Source organism: Apiospora phragmitis, assembly GCF_038363925.1.
Source record: "Apiospora phragmitis strain CBS 135458 chromosome Unknown utg000013l:1.0-2965645.0:1.0-2969333.0, whole genome shotgun sequence".
In the NCBI taxonomy this organism is placed as follows: domain Eukaryota; kingdom Fungi; phylum Ascomycota; class Sordariomycetes; order Amphisphaeriales; family Apiosporaceae; genus Apiospora; species Apiospora phragmitis.
Genome location: NW_027117413.1, coordinates 1,745,724 through 1,762,376, shown reverse-complemented (window position 1 = coordinate 1,762,376; position 16,653 = coordinate 1,745,724). Strand labels below are relative to the sequence as shown.

Here is a 16,653-nt window from a genome sequence, read left to right as displayed (position 1 = left end):
ACCACCACCAAGGGTATAATACGCACTAGTCAGATTTGGATCTCCAGCACACCTTTGGCACTCCTGTCCACCCACCACCACGACCTTGCTAGTTATTCCGGATACTGTTCCCCAGATCAACCCACCCAACCAACTCCCCTGCCGCCATTTCTGCTTCGGGTAGTTCTGGACTTCTCGTCACATTTTCCTTCTTCTTGTTCAGTTTGTATACTTGTCTGTGACATTTCTTTTCATATACCCAAACCAACGTTTTGTTTCGTCTTTCTTTCCCTACGAACGGGCACCCTGGAACATAGATATTGGTCAGGTATCCCCCAAGATCGAGTCGAAGCAGGATCCCCAGACTACCCCTTGACTGCTGTCGAGACCCGGGCTGTAATACAGGGAGGACTGGATAGGGTCATCATCATCCAGCCGGTACATAAGATTGCAAAGTGTGTCGTGGTATACTCCCGGGTAGTCCTTGGCATTGGTCACAAAGTCACGACTTCCACTGGGTACTCGGAAGGGCCCAGCAGCAGGCTACTACGCACAACTACACTGGAAGATGGTGCATTGAGTTGTTGATACTATGATATTTGGCCTGAACCTCGCTACTACAAGTCAAGGGTCATCATGGCAACAGCTAGGGCGCGCTCGAGCTCAAGGGGTAGAGGCAGTGACGATATGCGATCGAAAAGGATGGGAGGTGTCATGGAAACGAGCCGAGAGGATTTTTCCCCAGCCCTAACACGAAATGCTCGCAAGGAAGCAAGCAACGTTGCTTTGGCGTACACACCGAGCGTCCAGCCAAAGACACCGAGCCGGATACCTCAAACATCTTCTAGCCGGAAACCTGCGACGTCCACGAGAAGGCCACCACTGACGCACGAATCCCAAGCTTGGAGCAGCAGATCTAACAGCAGCAGCATACCTTCCACAACATACGTTTCCAACGGGCCAGCATCTTCTGAAGATCACAACAATGAGTCTCAGCAGCCGCGGAGAACACTCCGTCGAAAGCAATCAAGCGTATCGCGGGGCAGACCTAGTCGACCCGACAACCCCAGAAGTGACTCAGGAAGGACCAGTTCATCGTCTTCCATTCCGAGGTTACCTGATTCATCGGCCTCCCATGCGCTTCATCTGGATCGCGGTGTCGCGGCGAGTCCTGCTGGTATGGATGTCGTACAAGCAACTGAGCTACCCAAAGCCGTCGCACAGGACACAGCAGTCTATCCTGAGTTAGACAGGTATCGGGGCATAAAGATTCCCGTGGATGGGCCTGCGGGTGACATTCTATTCAGACTCGCAACGCATGATCTGCCACCGCCTACGCCCCTTTTCTCGGGTACCAGTAGCCACAGCCAATTGAGTTCGTTTAGCGGCAGTCCGTCGACACGATTCTCCGAGTCACCCGGCGCAGGTCCATACAGTCGGGACACGACACCGACATCAATGTCCTCAGCTTCACCAGGGCTCGTGGCACCATATCGCAATGTCACTCCAAGACTGAGACATGCAAGTCCAGCCGAGACAAGACCCCCGGTCTCCCACAGAAGAGCCGGTAGTGTATCAGTTGATAAAACTGCAACTAGTACCGAAGCTCCGGGACTTGCACCAGTTCGGGAAACTTCCTTGACCTCGTCCTCGTCTAACTCGACAGTACGCGGCGCCGATGACAAAGAGGACAACTTGAGGAGGCTGCTTCCTCCCGCTCCTCCTAACCCGCCGCCCAGAAAAGCTTCGCAAAAGCTTAGGAAAGCACTGGAACCCGTGGTATCGCCATCCAGACCGAGTCAGGACAGAAAGCGGCCCGTTATGAGGTCCCCCTCACCAGCGAAGAGTCCCTTCGCTCCACGTGAAGGCCAGAAAAAGCTGGTCGCGTCACCGCCGCCACGGGGTCCACCACCAGCCAGACCAAGTCGAGAGGGAACCCCTGATCTCGCTGCGCAATTTGGTGGACCACTTCCCGTAATTCAAAGCAACCTTTCCGCAACGAACGTCAACGAAAGACGGCAAAGCGCTCAACTGCCCCCAAGTTCTTTGCCTCGGTCTGCTACTCCTTCTGACCGTCTAGGTGGTGCCAAGGCCTCAGTCAGTCGCGAGCCAACGCCAGCACCGCGCTCCGCATCCTCTACTGGATTTCTTCCTACTACGACGGATAACACGAAGGCTTCCAGAACACCTAGTCCTGGCGTTTCAGCATTCAGAAGCCGATTCGGGTTGTTCGGGAGGCGAACAAAGACCGATACGAGCGTCCCCCAAATAGATAAGAAAGACAAGCTTTCCCGAAAAGGCCCTGCAGCTGGTACAGGCCATGAAGGCTACGGCAGAATCGGCACTATGAGAAGACGTAGCAGCAATATGGGGAACCCTCCCCGAGGATTCGGTGGCGGTGTGTCATCTTCGGAAAGCCTGGCTAGCGCCCAGTCCACGGATCCCTTCCTGCTTGAGCGCATGAACCCAGTGGTTATTGCTGGAGGCGAGATCATCGAGAACCGAAACACGAGTTCGGATTTGAGCCGCACGGAGAGCAACCAAAGCCAGCTGTTGCAACGACCAAGCCTCGATTCTCGCAATCCTTCTTCCGCATCCCTGTCGTCCAGAGATGAACCAAGGAACACTCTCTGGCCGTCTGCGTTCCCCCGTCGCTCAGTTCAATCCCGCCGTCCATCGGATAGTAGTGATTCGGAAGCTTTGGCAATGAAATCAACCCTTGCTTATCGACGCTCGGTACAGCGGCTGCGCTCCTCGCCTGACCAAGAGCCTCTGCGATTGCCGAAGCCCATAGTGACCCGGAGTGCTGCACCTCCTTCACTTGGCAGCATCGACACGACAATTTTCACGGATGATTCGCTCGCGGAGCCGCAACCAGAGCCAGTTCGTGGACGTGTGGGAGCCCCAACAGGACCCAAGAAGTTGACGAAGCGCGTCAAGTCCCCGCGCAAATGGAATTTGTTCAGCAGATCCCAGGATAAGACCAGCACGAGTGAGAAGAAGCAGAAGAAAGACGAGGCTGCCAAAGTTTCTGCAACAGTCAAACCTGTTCAAAGCAAACCAGTGCCATTCTATGCCATAATGGACTCATCGGAACAGGAGGATACTAGCCCACAAGACATGACTGCAATCCTCAGAGAAGCAGAGGTACTGCCCCCTCCGCCATCAATGGTACAAAGAAACGAACGGAGGCCATCTACCAGTAGCCAGGTAGCCGAAAGTCTGCCCAGACGTAGAGCCAATTCTCGCGGGCCGCCGGTGCAAGAGAAGACCAGGGCTGTCGTGGAGCCAGAGCAAGTAAAGCCTCTTGCCAAGCCAGTTGTCTCTGCACGAAGACCATCGGAAACAACCACAGCCCGACCAAGTCGGTTGCCGCAAGTTGGTCGCATACCGAAGGTAGTCAACACCCGACCGGAGCAGACGTCCCCGAAGAGTTTCTCCCGTCCGTTTCACAGGGTCAGTTTGCAGCATCCTCCATTTGGGGCTGATGTTGTAGACCAGGACTCGGTTGCCAAAGGACCCAGCCCACCAAGACCAGCAACACCTGAGCTCCTGCCTGATGGATCGACCACAGCCACGGCTGAGAGCGGATCTCCTAACCATCAACCGCCCGCTCAGGCGTCGGAGTTCCTGGAATTCCCGCCTCGCAAGGATTCAGACTTCGCCACGGACACAACCTCTAGCGGCTCCGGCATCCTTGCTTATGCCTACCAGAATACGGTAGCCCCAGAGCCAAGGGAGTCCCTTGCCGAGGATGAGATTTGGGATGAGTACAACGACCTATTGGGGGATGTCCCACCATCTGCCATATCTTCTCGAGGTATCCCATTTCATCTGGAGACCTACGAATCGAAACTGGCGAAGAGGATGACCAAGCCTCTGGAATCACCTACCATCAATGTGCAAGGACCCAGTCAACAAGAGAAGCCCGCCCGAGACTCCGTCGATACTGTCAAGGCGGCGACAAATTCGAGCCATTACAGCGCCGACATGACAGCGAGACTGAATGCAGCGTTCCGATTCCCATCAGATCCTCCAGCTACACCATTTTCAGTCTCTGAATTTGTATCGGGTTATGGTGATAGAAAAAACAGTGTGGAGTCGAGCCAGCCTGCAGCAAATACACCAGAGCGCACCAGTATCTCGTCAGAGAAAGCCGACTTGGCGCGAGCGGTTCGAATGTCAGATAGCAGTTGCTCAAGCGAAGAAACCCCCCTTTTCTCAGGTCAACCTCCGTGTTGGATCCATGACTGTTAGCAAATGGCTCAGTTTCGGCCATGTCCTTTTCAGTCCTGCCCGCGAGGAGCTTATCCCTGAGGTAGGATCACTCAAGCGCCACTCCATCCTGGTGCTTGATGGGCTAGGCAATGATGATTGGTCTTTCTATGCAGCTGAGACGTACCCCGCAGCCACGTTTTTCAACCTCTCTCCCAGAGCACCTATCTCTCCTGAGAATCGGTCACCCACGTCGTTCCCTTGTCTCCGCCAAACCATCACCAGATCCAGTATCTCTCCTACAAGGACAAACTCCCCTTTGGCCCCGACAGTTTCACCACGGTAGTGTTCCGCTTTCCGTCGGCAGCTCCCGAGTCTCACTACCGGAATATCATCTCCGAGGCGCGGCGAGTTCTGAAGCCCGGCGGCTACATCGAATTGTCCATTCTTGATGTCGATATGGTGAACATGGGAAATCGCACCAGACGCGCGGTCAGACGCTTGAAGGAGAGGGTTAACATGCAACATCCGGACTACAACCTGAGCAGCTCAGCTGATCTTATCTTGCGTCTGCTGGCCAAGAAGGGCTTCGGCGAAGCCAAGACCTGCCGTGTCGGCGTGCCAGTCGCCAGCGCCGTCTCCTCCAATATCGCGCCGCCTGCCGAAGGCGGCGGCAAGCGTACGAAGAAGAAGGATGAGCGTAGCCTGGCGGAGATGATGAACGACGAGACGGAGATGGGCGACGAGAACATCACCAAGATGGTGGCCAAGGTCGGGCGATGGTGGTACAACCGGCTCTACGAGTCGGCGGCGCCGTCGAAAAACAGCATCTGGAACGACAAGGCCTTGCTCGCGGAATGCGAGGATTGGGGAACGAGCTTGAAGCTGATGGTCTGCCACGCGAGGATCCCCGAGACGCGAACCCGCGTCTCCAGCATATAATTGTCTTGGCCATTCCACCTATCTACAAAATCTACACCTGGGTTTTACTTGGATGATTCGGATCGATCGTCATTCATTTTTCTTGTTAACACCCCCGAAAGAGAAGCTGCGAAAGGATTTCGCTCTTTGGTTTTATGCATCACCTCTTGTACAAAACAGCCCCCCTATCCTCCCCACCAGGGGCGGCTAACTTATCCCCTTTGGATTTCTTTTCTATGGCATAGCATTGCGCAGGAACCTTACACAAGTGGGCATTTTACAACCAAGATTTTACCAGGGCGCGAGCCCGCATTGGATCATACATCATCATCACACCATACCACCCCTTTTTAGATGGGCAGGTACCGAAAAGATTACAACAGCAATAACAAGCTTCCCAAGAAGCGAAGAGGGGGGACTCAGAGTCCCATCTGGAACAGACCAGGATCCTCGCATGGATCTAGAGAACAAAAGCATCACGGGCTTTACTTGCGATCTTTTGGCTTTCCATCGATCGAGTCCAGCCCTCCTTCACCGGGCGAACAGACATCAACCCACAAACAAACATTTCGATTCAGCACATGCATACTGTTTTTCTACTTTTCTTTTGGCGGTTTCACTGGTTGGCAACGCTCTATTATTAATGGGTATATACACATACGGGAAGATATACCGGCGGGAACGGGCCTTCCGGACCTCGACTTGGTTTTCGCCTTTCTTCTTCGGAAGGAAAAGAGAGGGCAATACTTACTTGTCGATGTCTTTCCTAGGGATCGGTACTTTTGGGAGGCTCGGGGATTTTAATTTTATTGAGGAGAGGCGTGTGGAGGGCTCTGGAAGCGATGGATTAGTTGGGGAGAGAAAGAGAAAAAGAGAAAAAGAGAGAAAGAGAGAAAGAGAGCGTGCTGGATACTAGAGGAGAGGGGAAGGAGAAAAGTGTCTTTCTTCAACCAACCAACCAAACATTCGCTGGACGGACACTTTTATGATGGAATCAATGACTTGCTATGAGGCACGATTGACTTTTTGACGGTCTTTGGAAGAGGGGGTGGTCCTGCTCGGGCGGGACTCTCCCTACTTACTATACTACTACCATTCTGCGAGCGCATTTGCGTTATTAGAGATACCCCCAGTCTTTCCCGCATGATAATGGAAATACTCACATCGCAAGGAATCTGTTTGCTCATACGTTGTTCCGTGACTTGTTTAGTGGAGTCCGTCTCGTACTTCGCTAATGAGGTGGAGAGAGAAAGCATCCAACCAGGGCTGCTGCGTATGAACATAAAATTCGCCCTACACTGAATGCAAACATGCGATTGTTGGGGTTATTTGTTTTGGAATTTATTCTCATTGTGTAGATACGATTTGGAGTTGGCCCGTATCCTAAGCCTCCCTTTCCCCAATCCGTTGCCGAGAACGCCGCCGAGTATGCTATGCTAATTGTATGCTGTGTGTCCAGAACGCCTGAATGTACGTGATGATATGTATGTACATCACCGAACCAAGTCCTATATGCAGAAGGGTATGCCAACCCCCAAAGCCCTCCCAGTAAGGCTCTCTCATCAACTATGATGATTATAGCCGAGAATGATATATGTGCAAGTACTACAACACTCTGCCTGATCCGACTAGTCTTTGGGTTTCCCTCGTAACTTTTCGCCGTTCTCATTGTCTCCGTATCAAGGCATACTGCCGGAAGCTCCAGGCCCCCGAGAGTTGACAATAATAATCGAACGCGTATCCTCTATATTGGTGGGTATCATAGTATTTCCGCTCGCTCGTATCTGTCTGTCCCTTCAAGACTATTTTTTGATGCATTGAAATATCAAGTTATGGCCGTGCTTTTACCACATGTCGCGATGACTTGACGTCTCAATGCGCCTCGATCATCTCGTTTCAGTTCAGTTCAAGTCCGTCGTCGGAACATGATCTCGGCCTTCTGATTCGGGCTCTTGCTCATCATGAACATCATGGGCTCGGGCCGGCCTTCGCCGTCCTTGAGCTTGATGTCGTAGTTGAGGACAAAATTGGCCAGGATGAGCTTGATCTCGTTGCCGGCGAGGAAGCGGCCCGGACAGGCGTGCTTGCCGAGCCCGAAGTCGAGGTTCGACTGCGTGATGCTGGTGTACTGCCACCGGTTGGCCGCGTCGGCCGACCGCTGCCGCAGCTTCCAGAAGCGGAGCCCGTCGAAGACCTCGGGCTCGGGGAAGTAGCGCTCGTCGCGGCTGATGCCGCAGAGCGGCGCCAGCAGGTTCGTGCCCGCCGGCAGGTGGGTGCCGTCCGAGAGGTCGATGGGCTTGACCACCTTGCGGATGAAGGTCGTGACGTTGCCGGCCAGGCGCTGCGACTCTTTCATGAAGCTGTCGAGCTTCTGCAGCTTCGCCAGGCTGTCCTTCTTGTCCCAGCCGCCGTCCTGCACGAGGACCTGGTGCGCCTCCTCGCGCAGGATCTCCTGGTACTCGGGGTGCGCGGCGAGGTCGTAGAAGCAATCCGTCACGGCGTTGCTGGTCGTGTGGATGGACGCGGCGCTGAGGGCGAGCTGCACTTGCACCTGAGCGCGGTAGTCTCGCTTCTGGTCTTCCGGGAGCGAGTCGATCAGCCACTGGGTGAAGTCATCCGGTTGACTGCATCCCGGGTCCAGCTCCTCGTTCTGTAGCCTTTCCTCGATGATAGGCTTCAGCATCGCCTCTCCCCTGGCGAGATCCCGCGAACTTTGGCCTAATTCCGAGACAAGATACCTGGCAACGGGCCGCATCCACGTGGGGAAGAATTGTAGTTTCACCACGGCGATGAACACGTGGATGGCGTAAGTAACGCTCGTCTCCATCCACTCCTCCGTGCGACTGAGCTCCGAACCAACGAAGATGCTGCCGCTGAGCCTTGCAATCACCCTCAGCATAAAAGGCTGTAATTTCATCGGCGTCCAGTCTGCGAACCTTGTAAGTATTACATGCAGAGTTGATGTTGTTTTTAAGGTATGTAAGTAAGTACCTTTGCATTCCGGGAATTCCTGTCCAACGATGAAGTCGAGTTCCGATTTTTGGCGAGGAATGAACCGGGTAAGCTTCTGGCTTAATTTTGTCTTCATCAAGAACAGGAATGTGTTCGTATGATCGCCTGGGCCGAAGTTGGTGTAGTCGAGGAGCATGGCCTGGAATAGTTAGTAACGTGATGGCGATATTTTGGCTGCTCGTTTGTACCTCTTTAATGGCCTCCTGAGCGCTCAGGTGATCCTCAGGAAGTCCCTTCAGTTCGCTGATCAGAGAAACTGGGATCAGGGTCCTCAATCCTTCCGTAGCCTTGATGTTGTAGATGCGATCCCGAAACTGTCGCTTGTTAACATGATGAGAGCCTAGTGAAGCGAATTCCGATTCGCACCTTGCCATAGCTGTCCCGGACCAAAGTGTCTGCACTGAACATCCATTTCATTCGCGAAGCCTTGTAGAACGGTGCCGATACAGCTCGTTGCGTCTTCGGGCGCAAGAGATATGCAACTACTAGCGCCACCAGAAGAGCGAAGTAGTAGCTAAGATGACTGCCCTCCGACTCCGGTGACTGAAGCAGGGCTTCCGGGCCAGTGCCGTTATTGGACATACGCATCTCCTCCATGATTTGCGGCGATGGTCGTAGTGACTGCATTTTGAACGAGAAGTAGGAAGTCGAGCTTAGGAAATAGATATAAATCCAGGAGGTCCAGGATTCAGTCGCCATGAGGCCCGTGCCGGTAATATATAGCAGACAGCAGCAGCAGTAAGTTGTTGACACCGCTAAGCTGTCACTAGGTCACCCAGCTGCTAGCCTGGGGATGTCGATCCGAGAATGAGGAAGCGCACCGCGATACGCGCCGCTCTAATTTCGAATCTAGTTGCCGTATGCCATCTGACGTTTGTCGAACTTTACCCAACGCGGTGGTTCTTGGGTCGCTCCAGCTGAATAAGTTGATTGGGCGATTAGGACAAGCTTGTGGCTGATCTGTGGATGCGACTCTGTCGGGCACTCCACACGGCAAGAAGGCCTTCCGGATCTAGAGGCTTTTCGGGAAATGATTGGTTGTAATAGTCGTAGGTAGTGGTATATGCAGTCGAGTCGGCAAGGCAATAGAGGGAGAGGGAAGAAGAATCGAAAATAACCTAAAAAGACAGTAGTCGGAAACATCCCTCATATGAATGGGCGATGCCCCGTCGATCTTGTTTGAAGACATCGCTGCTTGGGCGTGTCCAAAGCAACACTGCTCGGATTGCACCCGGATTCCAAGGCCGACGTGTGAGCCTGGCAGCTGGATGGATCTTGGAGGAGCCGGAACCCCGTACCCATAGCTTTTGCCCATAGCTTCGGTTTCTGCTGTTGCCGTTGCGGTGTAGGTCTGAAACACGGGCCAGCCAGGGATGCTAAGACCCGGGATGCCTGTTCTCCGAAATCCTAGCTCCTACAGATACATGGCTTCATGGCCCTGGAGCGCATCACACTTCCTCCAATCGCCTAAAACAATTGGCAGGGTCTGCCGCCTGTCACTAACAAGAAAGATCCAGCGACGGCAATGCGAGTTTCCATGCGCTAGTGGACGGCTGGAGGCAGAAAACCCAAGAAGATCGCTGAGCTGGACACCAACACGGCCCGGAGCTGTGGACAGGCCGGCGCTTCACCATTCGACCTTAATAATACCTAAGTTCAGCTGCCATTTGTTGCGTTCTACAGTACTATGGCAATCAGCGAATGCGATGGTGCATCGGCTGGTCAGCTTTCGTGACCTGTATGACCCGTCCACTTTCTTTGCCGGGTCCATAGGTCTGTTGTTGTTTCGTTCGGCAGAGGCTCCTGCGCCAGAAGCTCGTCTTGAATCTCTTGGCATGTCTCTGGACAGGGTTCAGCAGAGATCGTCGCCCAGAATAGTTGCATCGTGAGTTACCGCAACTCACCCATGCTTGGAGCGTCAAGGGCCTGTTCAGTGTCACCCCGATGCTTTTTGCCGTTGTTTTTCCAAGTTGGGTATTCAAGCCCGTAACCCCGTGAGCACGTTCTTGTTGCATGCCACGTCCCACGGCTAGACCGGAATAAGCATTGCAAGCTTTCGAGGCCAAGCTTTGGAAGCTGGAAGCCAAGCTTACGAAGACCCGTGACAGTTCCTCTATTTTGGGCCGAGCAACTTTTGCCGCGCTTGTCTCAGGCTCTCCTCAATTGAAGATGCTTCGACTTGCCTCTTTTCCTCCTTCCCTCTGTCTCGGTAGCATAGCCCAGCACAGCACTCAGCTACACCAAGAAAGGAAACCCTTTCATGGTGGAGTCGAACTGATCTCGGGAGGGAAAACAGTCGGTTTCGTCATGTTCCTCTGTTGTTTCCAGTCACCGTGCTGGGACTTGGGAAGCTCGGCCCCTGCGCAGACGCGAAACCATTGGTCGCAAATCGAGATTCTATGTTGCCATTAAAGTGCCGAATATTATCCAGCCCCATCCAACGGATTTTTCGGCCAGAACAAGCCTCGGGAACCGAATTGGAAAGAAGTCTGGGTTTTACATAGGCCGCGTGGTTCAGGATGAAGTGGCGGGTGTTTCAATTGACGCTACGGAACCGAGATATCGGTAATTCGATCTGAACGTGAGACCGTGACAATATCGAGGAGCATGAGCACTTGACGATCGATGTCGATGTGTCTTCCTTGCTTTGCTTGATATCTTCCCAAGGTCCAGCTCCCTAATGGGGTGTGTGGCTGGTAGGCCCTAATAAATGGATTGCTCTGCTAAGCAGAAGCTTCCGAACTCAGCTCGTCATTGCTTAAGGGTATCGTAGGAGAAAAGGCTGGACCTAATCAACGCTCAAACTAACCATAGATCAACTATACACTGGAATAAACGCTGGACTAGCTATTGGAAATCTGAAGCGTTGAAAGGTCCTTCAATGTTGATTTCGATTTAGACGTGTATTGGACGGTCGAAGAGGCGTTATTCCGTACATCAACGTTGGCAGAATCCTGAAATGCTGTTCGATGGTTTAGTTAAACCAGCCTAGCCCGCTACGGTAGATCTATGAGAAAGAGAATATCTTCAGATCAATGGCGATAGTATTCTCCGATTTTCGAAGTCATCAACGACTCTCAATGGTATGATCTTAAGGTTTGCGCGAAGATGCCGTCAAAGGTTTGGAATGCGACGTCCAGCCCGGCCGAGTCCATTGGCAGTCTTCCCAGAGATGGTAACCAAATATAATAGTGGCCTTGCTTTCCTGTTAGGAGCCTCCACATGGCAGGAATTCGTTGAGGCTAGGTGTTAGCAACTAGACATAACATGATCGGTGATGCGAAATGTCATCGCAGTTCAAGCCATGCCGAAGCATGATGGTGTACATATATTGAGGTGTAAGCACGTCAGATGATTGACAGCTGCGATAGAGGCCCTGTCGTTTCGTCGCATGCCGGAGCGCAACTTCTAGGGTAGCAAATTTTGCGCATGTACTTGCTCCATATAGGATCCAAACAACGGGACTATTCTTGTTGTTGTATTATTTAACGTCGGGAGAGAAATCTGCAGGGCAGATGCCTCTAGCCTCCCAGGGGGCATATGGACATGTCGAGCTAGATATCAACTCGACAACTTCGTGCCACCGGGGACTCACTGGAAGGACAACAACGGGCCTATGGGCAGCAGGCAATTTTTCAGAAACGGCAGTATAGGGGGAAGCCCTTTAGACACTGCAGCGCTGTTCGACGTGGGTATTCGACGTGGCCTCCAACGCCTCCTGCTATCCAAAAGCCCGATGTTGTTTCCGAGCCTGCATGAACTTTTGTCGTTGGCTCTGTGCTTACAGCGCCGCTGGGTACTTCCGATAGATTTGGGTGAAGTCCTTGGCCAAGTGGTGCTTTCCTTGAAGCTTTTATCCCAGCATGGTCCACAGCCAGGACGTGTTGTAATGTGACGGATCACTTGGGAGGCCTGAGAGGACCGCCCAATATCACTAGACATTTATGCAGCATGAAAATCGCTTGTCCGAGGCTTTCTGTATTTTTGCCGACGACATGTGGACACGCGTGGTCTGTTCACCGCTTGAAGCTTGTGTGAGGAGATAGAGACAGCTGATGAGGGAATTCGGTGCGCAGGATGCTGTACGACCACAAACCTGCCGACCCGATCAATGGCCGGCAGTGCGTAGTGCGAGTTGGCTCTTGTTATCAACCATTCGGCGGTGTGTCGAATGCATGATAGCACTGGACTGATTAGTATGCCTGACAACTGATCAGCAAGGGGGTAGTTGACTGCGAACGTCAGTTCGATAAACCCCTGAGTTAATTCTTTCGGGTGACTGCCGCGGAATCAGGCCGGGTCCGGGGAGCTGGGAGCATCAAACCGAACAGGGATATTTTCTCTCAGCTGGCTGAACCACTGGGCGAGTCGAGATATCCGTATGATTATACATAAGAAGACGGGCAGCGGCAATCCCGCTGGTTCAGCAAAAATAGGAACATTTTCCTGCTATCAGCGCGTGGAGCTGAGTTATCTTTGCAACAAGGACATAGCCAAGGCACTTACTTTGATTATCTCCTGTCATGCTGCAAGGACAGCGTGTCGGCGCGTCCAAGACACACCAAGAGCGAAACATCCCATAAGACATGTCTTGTGGAATCAAGAAAGCTAGACAAATCCACATTAGAGTTATCAGATCCGCGAAGACAGGGTCCGACCCCAGTCAATCATCAGCAAGTGGCTGCGTTTGTGGTTTGGTGTGACCAAAGTTAATGTGATGGGCAGCAAAAGGTGTGGGGGCGGCCGGTCTCGGAGATTGATTCCCATCTTATCAATCTAATCAGATGCGCAGTATCGAGACCCTCATGGTCAATGCCCACCTACCGTACAGTACACACTTACTGTACGAGAGTCAAGAAAAGGGGCAATCTGCTTCGTACGAGGGAGGTTGTCATGATTTCTGGTTTCAGCTTGATCAAGAGTTTGTCAATAAACCATCAATTAGAAACCCAGCCACCAGAAGATCAGGTGTGTTACGAAGAATAGAAAAATAAAAGATCGGTGGCCGGCTGGGCGGAAAGCATCCCTAGTCAGATCTTGGGCTATCTCGTGATTACGGGGTGCATCGTTAGCAGTTGCCAAGCTTGGCGGTCGGGGGCATCCTATCTTTTGGGGCCTTGCGGATTTCCGATTGAGAGAATATCACAGGGTATTTCTTCCGTGGGTGAAGGGATCGTGCTTCTAGAAGCCCAACAGAATGAGAGAATGGTGCCATGTCGTGTAATCTTGTGAATGCAATAATTGGATTCCTCTTCAGAGCGATTGGGTTGATTCCGATATCGTCCGATGTTTGGCGCGAAGAACACTGTCAACTTTCGAGAATGTTGCCCTAATCAGGCAACCCATGGTTAGCAGCGCCGACGGCGGCCTTCGGGGACATTGGCGGATTTGGGTAGCCGGTGGCAAGAGCCCGTGCAGGGCAATTCATACATACCTACATAGGGCAGTTATTAACCCCAGAGGTTGTCTCCGCTTGTTTGTCCAGCAAATGGATTACTTTGGCAATCTCGGCATCCGACTGTGCTCACTTTTGCACACTATTGAGGGACCATTCAACACACAGTATGCCGACCCAAGAGCCGAGGACCCTAACCGAAGAATACCAGGCGCGATTGACTGTTTGCTGTGACGCTATGGACGACTTTGTGCAACCTAACCATCCGCAGGAAAGAAATTAATCGGTTCGGTTCGGCTCGGGGAGTGCTGGACAGTATGTAATGTAAGTCGCAGCAGCGTAATACCGACTCTGGTAGATGATATGCGCTTGGTTGGGGCATGTGGAATGTTTGACCAGGTGCAAACACTGAGGCTCCGAGGCCGCCTGTTTGTTGTCCATTCGCGAAAAGTTGCGGGTGTCATGGGATTGGGCATGTTTCGTCGTGAATCAGCCTCCGGGAAGCGAGGGTCATGCTTGCCAGTGCACTGTACAATATCCCTCTACAGTACACGCTATAGGCTCTTGTTGCACATAGTAGATCTGATAACCTGATAACGTTGGTAATGTTCAGGTTGTACCCAGTAAGAAAAAGTAAAGGAGTAATAGCGGGGGTTAGAAATTTCCAGGCCTGTTCAGCCAGCCCCGGTCCAGTACCCGGTCTGTCATCATTGTTCAGCAAAAGCCCACCATTATTATCTGATCGGTCCCGCCATTTCGTGTGCTCAAAGGTCACTCACTCCTCCCGTCTTGCATCACAAATCAACAACACAAATCGACTCGTCCACCTGTTCCGGTATTGAGTATCCCCTCGTCATTCAAGTCAAACCGACCTCAACTTGCACCGTCGACTGCCTAGGCAATCATCAGTCGAGGCCCTCCCATTACAAAGAAACCAACTACTGAAACAACCAACACAACCCCATTGTTCGCATTGAGCTAACTACCAACTGCAGCCGAGAGCGGTCGGTTTGGTTGGTGCTTGCCCGTGAGGGTAAATCTTCAATTTTATAATCTGAATTCCTACCCACCTGCATTCAATTCTCACCCTCGAATACATCCTGGTGGGAAAGCAAAACAAGGGAGCGAAGGATAAGATTAAAAGGCTTTGGCAACTCGGCGACCTTTTGCACTTACCTCATCCAAGCTAAGCCATTGCTTTTCGTGGCATCCGACTCCTTGAATTTGTTCGGTCAATTATCCAAATTCTATCAACACCGAACCTCACAGCCACATAGAATCAAGAAGAGATGGCAGCCCCTATGGACCGGTTGCTGGTTAGCAACGCGCAAGACAGCATTCCATGCGAGCCTCGTGTGCCGTCCATTGCCCCCTCACTCACATACTCAGAGGATTCTGCATCCGAGGATCAAGAGGAGCCTGTACCACAGCCAGAACCCCCACGTCGGCGGCGGGCTTCCACAAGGCTCATTGCCCAGAGCGCAGCGGACATCCAGCGAATCACCGGCGAGACGACTACTGAGCTGATCAGCCGTTGCTGCGGTGGCGGCTGCTGCATGAAATTGAACAAGAAGAAGGACGACGGTCTCGAGTACGAAGACATCACACTCCCAGACAACGATGCCTTTCGGTCCCTAAGCCTGAAGATCGGCGATATACCCAAAGTATTGTCCAACGTTGCCGAGTTACCAGAACAGACGGCGTTTTTGCAACGGATGCGACGGACTTCTACCACCCCTTCACCTACCGATTCAGCCATCTCGCTAGGAAGTGAGGTTAGCAGTGTTGCGCGCCAAGTTACCCAGAAGCTTAGTCTCGACGACCTTGACACTTCAATTCAACCTCCGTCTTTTGTTCAACCCCACCCACCCTACCACGTCTTTCCCGCCAAGATTCACAGCACCCGAGAGCTGACAAGGCCTGGTGCTGAGAAGCGGACCTATCACTTCGACCTCGATATAACCGACTATCCTGATGAGGGCGGTCTGGAGTTCAAGGTTGGAGGTGCAATTGGCGTCTCTGCTCCCAATGATACCGAGATGGTAGAGGAGGTCCTCGACATTTTGTCAATCCCCCGCTTCCTGAGAGACCACCCGGTCCTGCTAAAGACTACCAAGGGACGATGGCCTACCGTTTGGGGTGACGATCAGGCTCGTGAGCTGGTCACTACTCGCCGAGACCTACTCACTTGGTGCTCCGATATCCAGTCGTACGCACCTACCAAGTCTTTGCTGCGAGTATTGGCCGAGTATGCAGATGACCCCAACGAGAAGAAGGTGCTGATGTTCCTCTGTTCTGGTGAAGGTCAGGGTGCCTTCTGCGACCTCCGCACTGGGCCTCATATTTCCGTGTCCCAAATTCTTCATGCATTCCCGTCGGCCAAGCCCCCGCTGGACTCATTGGTGTCCGTGCTTCAACCTTTGATGCCACGTTTTTACTCGCTGTCTAACGATCCCCACGAGAACTTCGAGATCCGTGACGGCAAGCAGCACCGCCTTATCGAGATTGCAGTAACAGTCCACGAAACGACCGACTGGAAAAAGGGCTGCCGCACTGGCGTGGGCTCAGGGTTTTTCGAGCGCCAGTCGCGGAAATTCACCGCACTGCAGCAAAGTGGTGAAGCTGCGCCGCAGCTCTATATCCCCATGTTCAAGGGGCTCATGGCGAATCCCCTAGCCAAGCAATTCATATCGGATGGTCCCATGCTCCTCATAGGAGCCGGCGTCGGCATCGCCCCTTTCCGTGGCTTTGTGCAACGGCGACTGAAGAATGCCAGCTGTGCAAACAAAGTATGGGTCCTTCAAGGTATCCGCGACTCTCTGGTGGATGAAATTTACAGTGGTGAATGGGGCGTCCACGAGAGTGATGTCAAGCGCATTGTAGAGAGCCGTAGTGGCGAGGGACGATACGTCCAGGAGGAGGTCCTTAACCAGGCCGACCTTGTCTGGTATGTTATCAACTCAGTCGACGGGCGCTGTTTCGTTTGCGGAAGCTCCAAAGGTATGGGCGAGGGGGTCGAAGAGGCTCTGGTCCAGGTGACCATGCAGAAAGGGAACCTGGAGAAGGAGGAAGCCCAGCGCTTCTGGGACCTCAAGAAGGAGGCCGGCCAGTACATTGCCGAAACGTGGTAG

The 16,653-nt window shown here is 52.8% G+C and overlaps 3 protein-coding genes across 3 annotated transcripts; 2 read left to right on the top strand and 1 right to left on the bottom strand.

Annotated features, from left to right (window-relative positions):
* Positions 1 to 615: 615 nt before the first annotated feature.
* PG994_014276 (uncharacterized protein) lies at positions 616 to 5,136 on the top strand (the record flags this gene model as incomplete). The annotated part of the gene is made up of 3 exons (XM_066865685.1): positions 616 to 4,152; positions 4,205 to 4,437; positions 4,527 to 5,136. The coding sequence occupies 3 exons, from the start codon at positions 616 to 618 to the stop codon at positions 5,134 to 5,136; spliced, it is 4,380 nt and encodes a 1,459-aa protein (XP_066708814.1).
* Positions 5,137 to 7,021: 1,885 nt separating this feature from the next.
* Positions 7,022 to 8,754, bottom strand: PG994_014275 (uncharacterized protein; the record flags this gene model as incomplete). The annotated part of the gene is made up of 4 exons (XM_066865684.1): positions 7,022 to 8,043; positions 8,107 to 8,266; positions 8,316 to 8,441; positions 8,494 to 8,754. The coding sequence occupies 4 exons, from the start codon at positions 8,752 to 8,754 to the stop codon at positions 7,022 to 7,024; spliced, it is 1,569 nt and encodes a 522-aa protein (XP_066708813.1).
* A 6,057-nt stretch (positions 8,755 to 14,811) lies between these two features.
* Positions 14,812 to 16,653, top strand: PG994_014274 (sulfite reductase flavoprotein alpha-component; the record flags this gene model as incomplete). The annotated part of the gene is made up of 1 exon (XM_066865683.1): positions 14,812 to 16,653. The coding sequence occupies one exon, from the start codon at positions 14,812 to 14,814 to the stop codon at positions 16,651 to 16,653; it is 1,842 nt and encodes a 613-aa protein (XP_066708812.1).